This window comes from Zingiber officinale, chromosome 3A, assembly GCF_018446385.1.
Source record: "Zingiber officinale cultivar Zhangliang chromosome 3A, Zo_v1.1, whole genome shotgun sequence".
Lineage (NCBI taxonomy): Eukaryota > Viridiplantae > Streptophyta > Magnoliopsida > Zingiberales > Zingiberaceae > Zingiber > Zingiber officinale.
Window position 1 is genome coordinate 39,815,866 of NC_055990.1, and position 9,398 is coordinate 39,825,263.

The following is a 9,398-nucleotide window of genomic DNA, read 5'->3' on the forward strand; positions in this document are numbered from 1 at the left end:
GTTGCATTTATTATCCGTAGAAATTTGATAAAGCCCATCCAAAGGATATGATATGACAATTCTAATAAAAAAAATACTAAAACAAATCCAACCTTTTTTAATTGTATTGTACACACCTAGTCGCTTGGGATGTAGATTTAGGGTTTAATTATGATTTGAGAAATTAATCATTTCTTATTTGTGAAATGAGCCAGGCGGCGCATGCTAGCAACGATGCTGTGCCAGTCAATCAACGCCAGGGCTGATCCTTGGGCATGGGGCCCACCTCGTCAGCCAATCAAAAACGCCTTCTGCGTTACGTCGGTGGAGGGTCACATGTCCCGTACCCGGTGGACAGTCGATCTAACGGATGGGATTTGACCATCTCCTATTAGGAGGCTCCTCGAGCCGTCGATTTCTGATAATAGTCAGGCTCGGCGATCACCTCCCTGAGGCCGCGGTTGGAGTGGACAAGTGGCTCATTATCGGCGGCGTGATGATGCAAGGAACGTCGTCGTCCGTTAGATTTGGCGCGATGATTACGGCCTCTCGTTACGGTGTGGTGTCGGAACTCCGGAATATTCTGTACCGTTACGGGAAGTCAAAGTCACCGAGCTTTCTCTCTCCGCATCGCGATTAAAGTCTTGTTGGGAACGACGGAAGAAAGCAGCAGCGGCAGCCGCCATACACGAACAACGATTGCTTCGTTGAAATTGCCCTAGGGATATGATGGACGGATCTGTCGGATCGTCAGCAGCCGCTGATCTGTCGAAGGCCGACCTGGAGGCGTCGAAGAGGCTGATCTTGCGGTGGGATTCCACGGCGACTTCGGCCGGGGAGCGGATGTTGTTTGACGGCGGGGACCGCTCCGATGGGGAGAGTTATCTCCGCGCCTTCGACGACATCCGACGCTCCATCAAGGAACCGGGCGCGGCGGGAAGCCCGCGGCGGTCGTCCTCGTCGGAGAACGTGATCCAGACCGCGATGGTGCGGCTGGAGGACGAGTTCCGGAACTTGTTGCTGACCCGGGCGACCGAGATTGATGTCGAAGCGTTCGTGGATCTGAGCTCGCTCTCGATGAGCTCCGCTTCGGGGGAAGGGATCAACGATCTGTCTGATGTTGAGGGCGGCGGGGATGCGAGTGGTGAGTCCGAATCCGTGAGTGGGAGCAGCAGAATCCACCGGAGCAGCATCGGGTCGATGAAAAGTATCCGGGAGATCGATCTGCTGCCGGCCGACGCGGTAGATGACCTCCGGAGCATCGCGGAGCGCATGATTGACGCCGGGTACGACCGGGAGTGCATCCAAGTGTACGCCGGTGTCCGGAAGGCAGCGGTGGACGCTTGCCTCAGGAAGCTAGGGGTGGAGAAGCTTAGCATCGGGGAAGTCCAGCGTCTCGAGTGGGACGCTCTCGAGGCAAATATACGACGCTGGATCCGCGCCGCCCGGATCTGCGTTCGGATCGCCTTTGCCAGCGAGCGTCGCCTTTGTGAACGCATCTTTGAAGGCCTTGGGATCTCTGATGATACCTCTTTCACCGAAACAGTCAAAGGCGCTGCTATCCAACTCTTAGGATTCGCCGAAGCCATCAGCATCGGTCGTAGGTCACCGGAGAAGCTCTTCAAAATTATTGATCTCCATGACACAATCTCTGATCTCCTCCCGGATGTTGGGGCTGTCTTCCAATCCAAGTCTTCCGAATCCATCTATACCCAAGCCGCCGAGATCCTCTCCCGGCTTGCGGAGGCTATCAGAGGAATCCTTTCTGAGTTCGAGAACGCAGTGCTTCGGGATCCACCCAAGACCCCGGTTCCTGGTGGCACCATCCATCCACTCACTCGGTATGTGATGAACTACATCAATCTCATCTCCGACTACAAGCCCACTCTCATGAAACTTATAGTAACAAGACCATCAGCTAGTGCCAGGTTATCTAGTGATGACTTTGCTGCAGCTGGCTCTGCACCATTGGAGCTTGATTTCCCGGAGTCTGAGAATCAGACTCCACTCTCTACTCACTTGACTTGGATCATAGTTGTACTGCAGCACAATCTTGAGAACAAGGCGGCTCTTTACAAGGATAACGCTCTTTCCCACCTCTTCTTGATGAACAATATCCACTATATAGTACACAAGGTGAAGGGTTCATCCGAGCTCCGCGAGATGATTGGTGATGACTACTTGAGAAAGCTCACGGGGAAGTTCCGACTGTCTGCAACTAGCTATCAGAGAGCTACGTGGGTCAAAATTCTCCACTGTTTGAGAGATGAGGGGATTCATGTTAGTGGTAGCTTCTCATCGGGAGTCTCCAAGTCCACGTTGAGAGAGAGGTTTAAGTCTTTCAATGCTTCTTTTGATGAAGCTCATAAAACCCAAGCGAGTTGGTTTGTGCCAGACACCCAGTTGAGGGAGGAGCTCAGGATTTCAATCTCAGAGAGGTTGTTGCCCGCATACAGGGCCTTTCTTGGGCGGTTCCGACAACATATAGAGAATGGTAGACACCCGGAGTTGTACATCAAGTACACTGTTGAGGATCTTGAAATGGCTTTATCTGATTTTTTTGAGGGGTTTAATCCTTCTCAACACAACAGAAGAAGATCTCACTAATCATGTGATGCTTAGAGACTGTTGATTGTGGAAGTCGAGATTCTTTAGATTCTTAGGAGGGAAACATCATCTCAAATATTAACAGCTCAGCTGATTGGAAGTATTCAACAACGTTGTGTAATTGGGAAATTAGAGTTGCCACATACTATATGTATTTGATATGAAGACCTTGCTGATTGATTTCTCTTAGCATATGCCAGTTAAAGTTTCCCTCTGTAAGAAAATTTGTTTCTTTACTTTTTTTTATTTCACTATTTGTTTAGCATGTTCATAGTGTCTGCTACTGGTGCCCTTTTATGAATCATCAAATATAACATACATTATAGGACACTTTTTTCTTGTAAGTTTTGCTTGCCATGGACTATTGAGATGTGATGGGGCGACATAGCTAAGTAATTCTAGATGCTTTACAATTTTGATCACTGATCTTATCAGTTATTTATTTATCTTCTTTAAAATATCTGATTTGTCTTTAGATGTTTGCATATCAAAGAAAGCACTTATCAGAAATCCAAGCATGTTTGCTTGCTCTCTCTCTTTTTCTTTTGTCTTAAATGACTTATAACATAGCAATGTCTTGGATTGTCACTTTGTGATCACTTTAGCATTAACTATGATAACTGAGTGTTTTAATTATTGTGTGCATTCACTTCTGTACAAAACAGAGAATTTGAATTTACTTCAGTCAAATCTTTACTACAATAAACTTCAGATTTATGCAAAAAACAAAGGCATGATAATCTTAATTGTCATTTCAAATGGTCGAGAATGTCATAGGAAACCAGGGATCATAAAGGGTAATTTCCTATTAGAATATTGATTGCTGATTGGTGCACTTTGGAACCAAGAGATTCAACAGGCATTGACATTTCCATTGACAGATGTAATGGTTCATTTTTTCCATCGGTTATGCTCTAAATCAAGGATAACTTCATAGTATTCTTTGCACTACTTGAGCTTGTTTTTGTGAAATTCTTCTGCACAGGGCCACTCTATTTGTTTACATTATCCATGTACTATAGGGAATCAGCTCTGTACGCCAGCCTTTAGGAATCAATATTATTTGTTGGGCATCTTTAGAATAGATGACATAAGGTTGGAGATTCTCGAAAGAAGAAGATGATCGTCTTATTTAAAAATAACTGAACATGGAGGCATATGAGGAGAAACAGTGATAATAATGGTGACTTATGAGACAATTTTCCTATTATCCCCCCTCCTCCCTGCTAATTGGCATTCAATTTTGCATATAAGTTAGAATACTTGACAAAGTTTTCATACCTACCAAAAACAAAGTAAGATAATTTGTTTTAATGAAAAACAATCATATAATCATTTTAGATGTTGATTTTTCCAGCGCTTGTTTGATTCTCTAGCTTCTGAATGTTTTTGCATTATGCTTATCAACATTGCAAGCAAGCTAACGCTGATAAGTTCTTGGCAATAATTATTTTATGTATTAAAGGATTAGAAATGTGAACGACACTAGTGATTTATGGATTTTATGATAGCATGATGTTTCAGATATCTGGATTTCAACTTGTTGATTATTTTCCCGTTTTGTTTATCATCATGCATTACTTTATACTCCTGATCCATCATGTCTAGAGCTTAGTTCTCATATTTGGATAAATTTACTTCAGTTTTGCTACAGTATGGTGTTTGTAATATCAATATGTAACCCGTCCATTTTTATTTCTAATCCTGATAAAAATGCAATTTTTTTCTTCATTCCTTCACTTTCTATAAAATATTAAAATGAGCGAGACCTTCTATCTCTTGATTAATTATTCTACAATCATTACTCTTGAATTTTTGCTCAGACTTTTTTCATGCTTATCCTTTAAATAGCCTTAAATACATTTATGCCTGACAGAATCAGGGTTAGACTCCATGACGAGGTGGAAAACCATTGCTATCCCACCAGAATGTTGTTGATTTTGAATTAATAGGTGCTAGTTGAAGAACGTATCTTATACTCTTTATGTCTGCTACATCGATCACTAGCTTTTATGAGCTTTTTATTTCCAGTGATCCACTTGAAGAAGCATGCCTTGAAGACTTCATGATACTATCGATCGTAAAAGGTTACTTGAACTTTCATACTTGTAGTTTTAGCATCATAATCCAAACCGTTTGCTGTCGTTTGGTCATTTGAATAATAATATCATTCTGATTATTCCACTTTTTTTTGAGCTGATGATGTTTATCGTATTGGATTCTTTAACACATTAGTTATGTTTCGATAGAGCAAAGTGACAAGGGAAAATTACATCACACGGTTTGAAATATTTAATATATCTGATGCCTACGCTTGTAGGCGCTATATTGCAGGTCTGACTTTTGTACACAGCTATGATCGAATTGGATGCTTGTGGAACATCAAATACTAGGACAGCGATGGCTTATGGCTTTTGGAGCTGGCCAAACCTTTATTTCCTGAATGATGGAGTAGTTTTCTATCCTCTAACAAACTAGGCCACAGGAATGATGCGGATGGCCTGCAGCAGCTCTTCCATTTATTGTTTTATCGTTTTGTGATCATTTTTGATGAATGATGAGTGTTCCATTATGGCAACATTAGCTGGTAACTGTTTTCCCCCTAATAATTCCTACACAATTCATAGCTTAGAGCCCCACCTCTTGGACTTTCACATTTTCAGATAACTCACATCAAGTATAATTAAAAATTTGAATCTGGACTTGAACTAGTTGAGCTCTTTATGCCTTGATGGATTACTCCGAGAAATTGAACTAGTCAAGCTCTTTAAGGCCCTGTTTACTTGGAGGATCATTCATCTTTCCTTTATTTATTTATTTATTTATTATAAAATAATGGACAGATGAATTTATAAATCAATCAATTTTTGTATATTTTTTTATTCGTTTAAATAGATGGAAAGCCATGTCGTCCTCAGCTGCATTTCCGTCCCTCAATTGCACGAGTAGGGAAAAATCAATTTTCCAAACAAGATTTTTTTTGTTTTTAACAAAAGTTGTTTTTAAGAATTATATTATATTTGACACGGAGAAGACTGATGAATTATAAATTTATTTTATTTTTAAATTTTACATTAAATAAGAAACTATTTATAACTGTCGTGTAACTGAACCGATCACGGTTCAAAATTGACGATTAAATAGTTTGATGGTTAGAAATTATTGGTTGAACGGTCCTGACATGTTGACTCTTAATTTTAACGATAATTATAATTTATAATTTGGAACCGTCAATTTACAATTCGGTTAATGTTTATTTTGTCATGGTTCAAAATTATAAATTAAAAAAAAAAAAAAAAAAAAAAAAAAAAAAAAAAAAAAAAAAAAAAAAAAAAAAAAAAAAAAAGAAGAAGAAGAAGAAGAAGAAGTAGTAGTTTGCACTCTCCTACCATTTGAAAGGGGTATCCTTAGAAGTATCCTACCCCAAAAAAAAAAATTGGAGATAATGAACCTTCTCATTTCATTAGTATTAGAGAATTCAAGTCAAAGACAATTGAGATTTTGGAATTAAAAGATGAGACTAGTGAATATGATAAATTAACTTCTTATTTAAATAAATTTTAAAAAATAACGGACATTAAATCATAATCACTAAAAAATATCAAATAATCTAAATCATAAAAAAATAAAATAAAAATCCTCTCCACCAACACAAAATCATTGGTATAATATAATGCTCGGAATTGCTTTTCCTTTTTGGAAATTATTTATTCTCTTTTTGTTTCTTTTTTATATAGCAAAAGAAAATTATATGTTAATTTGTTATAATTTAGTTGAATATTACATCTGGCTCTCACTCGAGATACCTAGATTCAAGGAGACCAAATCTCTTCGTCCAGAAAAAATAGATCAAAAGATGAATCATTCGTAATTACGATCAGATTGTAACCGTGATCTGGCCGCAATTAGTTATGATTCTTCTCTAGATTCACTGCCCCCTAAGTTATAGTTTGGGTCAGAGCATACGACCGAAAGCCGTCGGAGGTGAGCAAGTGGTTGGCTGCCAGGCGCTGAGCCGAGGGCAGCCTCTAGCCGCTCGCCCCGACACAAATCTAGGAGAGATGGTGACCCCAGAAAAGGATTGCAACTAATTTCAGTCAGATCACGACCATGATCCAGTAATAATTATGAGTGGTCCATCTCCTAATTCATTTTTTTGTGAACTAGAGGATATGTTTTCATATTCAAGTCTCGATAACATTTTTTAACAAATTTTCTTCAATAAAACAATATCATCTATGTTAAAAAAAAATCAGATGAAAACTTAAAGTTCGCTTAATTGAGCCTTGAACCGGTTTGACCCATTCTTTTATGGCTTCTTACTAAACCACATAGATAAATTTATGAAATTATTAAATCATGTAGGGTAGTTTTAAAATTACTAAATCACATACCCATTTTCTATTTTACTCTTATTAGTTGACTCAAAAAATCAGTTGAATCAATTTCGTTATGTGTCGAAATATCAAAATCTTAAACAAATCAGTCGATTGATTTTTTTTCAAAGTCAATTTAGATAAAATTGGTTGATGCATCAAACAATCTCAGATTGATATGAAACTAATTCCTATATCTTCGGCTACCCCTCCTGATTATATTTATGCTCTCAAATATCAATTTAACTCAATACATTGAGAGCAATAATTTTTAGAACACGAATATATTTGAAAATTTTAATCCATGTTCAAAAAATCGGGCTAATGGACCAAACTAACTCAGATTGACATGAAACTAAATCCTATGTATTTGGTTAGTTCTCCTAATTATATCTGTACACTTAAACATCAACTAGACCTAATATATTGAGAACAATGATTTTTTAAACATGAATTAAAATTTTCAAATATTTTCGTATTAAAAAAATCATTGCTCTCATTATATTGAGTCAAATTGATATTTGAGGCATTGATATAGTCAGGAAAGGTAGTTGAAAACATATGAACTGGTTTCATATCAATCCAAGGTCATTTGGTCCATCGGCCGAATATAATTAGGAGAGATAGTCAAACACATATTTTAGGTCAAATTAATATTTGAGGTCATGATTATAATCAAGAGAATTAGTCGAACACATAAGATTTAGTTTCATATTAATTCAAGATCATTTGGTCCATCATTCAGATTTTTTTAACAGAATTAAAATTTTTAAATATAAAATTGAACCTGGGCTTAGAACTAGCCGAGCTCTTTATGCACATCAAGGATGGATTATTTGGAGAAATTGAACTAGTTAAAAAAAAATGATAAACTTAATTAGTCTCATTGACTATTTCTTAGTGATCGGTCTGATCCTAAGAAAATTTTCCATTGACCATCAAGATAAAATCAGAAAGTACCCGTGACAACTAGCCTAAAAGTCCAACATCTTTTAGTTACGCTCTCCATTTGAAGAAAAAATTCCTATAAATATACTATAATTAGAAATTAAATCATGAGTATTTAGATAATAATTTGAATATCTTATCACGAAATCATAGTATCAGGTGAAATTAAAGTAGTCAAGCTCTTTTATTGAAGAGTACACCTCTCTTTTAAGGCCCTGTTTACTTAGAGGATTATTCATCTATTATTTGTTTATTTATTATAAAATAATAAACAGACGAATTTATAAATCAATTAATTTTTGTATATTTTTTATTCGTTTAAATGGAATGGAAAGTCATTTCGTCCTCCGCTGCATGACCGTCCCTGAATTGCACGAATAGGGAAAAATCAGTTTTCCAAAAGATTTTTTTTGCTTTTAACAAAAGATGTTTTTTAAGAATTATATTATATTTAACACGGAGCAAGACTGATGAATTATAAATTTATTTTATTTTTTAATTTTACGTTAAATAACAAACTATTATAACTGCCGTGTAATTAAACCGATTACAGTTCGAAATCGAAATCGAAATCGACAATTAGATAATAAGATGGTTAGGAATTGTTACTTCAATTGTACTGATAAGTTTGACTCTTAATTTTAAATATTTAAGATGATTATGATTTATGATTCGAAACTGTCTACTTGATTCAATTAAGATTATCATGATTCATTCAAAATTATTATTACTAACAAAAAAATTAAAATTTTCTAAATTTATAAAAAAATAGTTTACACTTTCCTATCATTTTAAAAAGGTATCCTTAGAAGTATCGACATAAATACTTTTTTATATTTCGGATGTCAAAATTTATTTAGATTTATCATCGGTAAATTGACTATCATAAGCCTCATTTGGATTTCCTTGCCTCTCCAAAATCTAAATAATGAACATTTTCATTTCATTATGATTAGAGAATTTAAGTAAAAAATGATTGAGATTTTAAAATTGAAAGATGAGAATAGCGAATATGATATGAAAATAATGAAATGAGTTTTGTATTTATAGATTTTGAAAAATAATATACATTAAATCATAATTATTAATAAAAAAAATATCAAATAATATAAACAGTAAGAAATAAAATAAAAATCCTCCTCCTCTCCACTAATAGTCAGAACCATTAGTATAACGATTGAAATTACTTTTATTCCTTAAAAATCATTTATTCTCTTAGTTTTTTTTTTCTTTTTATATAGTGAAAAAAACTATATGTTTATAGTTTAGGTGAATATTACATTTGGCTCTCACTCAAGAGAGATAGAAGTCCCGATGACATTGTTTTTAACAAATTTTCTTCAATAAAAAAAATATCATCTATGTTAAAAAAAAAAATCAGTTGAAAACCTACATATCGCTTAATTGAGCCTTAAACCAGTTTGACCCGCTTTTTACTTACGTAGGTAGGTTTTTCAAATTATCAAAAAACATAGGTTAATTTTAAAA

At 36.1% G+C, this 9,398-nt stretch overlaps 1 protein-coding gene across 4 annotated transcripts; it reads left to right on the top strand.

The window, feature by feature from the left end:
- Positions 1–598: 598 nt before the first annotated feature.
- Positions 599–5,164, top strand: LOC122051777 (exocyst complex component EXO70B1-like). Of its 4 annotated transcripts, none has more exons than XM_042613055.1 (3): positions 599–2,801; positions 4,463–4,673; positions 4,907–5,164. In XM_042613055.1, the coding sequence occupies exon 1, from the start codon at positions 706–708 to the stop codon at positions 2,584–2,586; it is 1,881 nt and encodes a 626-aa protein (XP_042468989.1). In that variant the 5' UTR covers positions 599–705; the 3' UTR covers positions 2,587–2,801; positions 4,463–4,673; positions 4,907–5,164. The 4 variants fall into 4 exon arrangements, with proteins under 4 accessions (XP_042468989.1, XP_042468991.1, XP_042468990.1 ...); XM_042613057.1 differs by having other exon boundaries at positions 4,921–5,164; XM_042613056.1 differs by lacking the exon at positions 4,463–4,673.
- The last annotated feature ends 4,234 nt before the right edge of the window (positions 5,165–9,398 follow it).

Excerpts from the sequence above, each read along its gene's own strand:
- LOC122051777 (XM_042613055.1), top strand. The coding sequence starts at position 706 with ATGATGGACGGATCTGTCGGATCGTCAGCAGCCGCTGATCTGTCGAAG.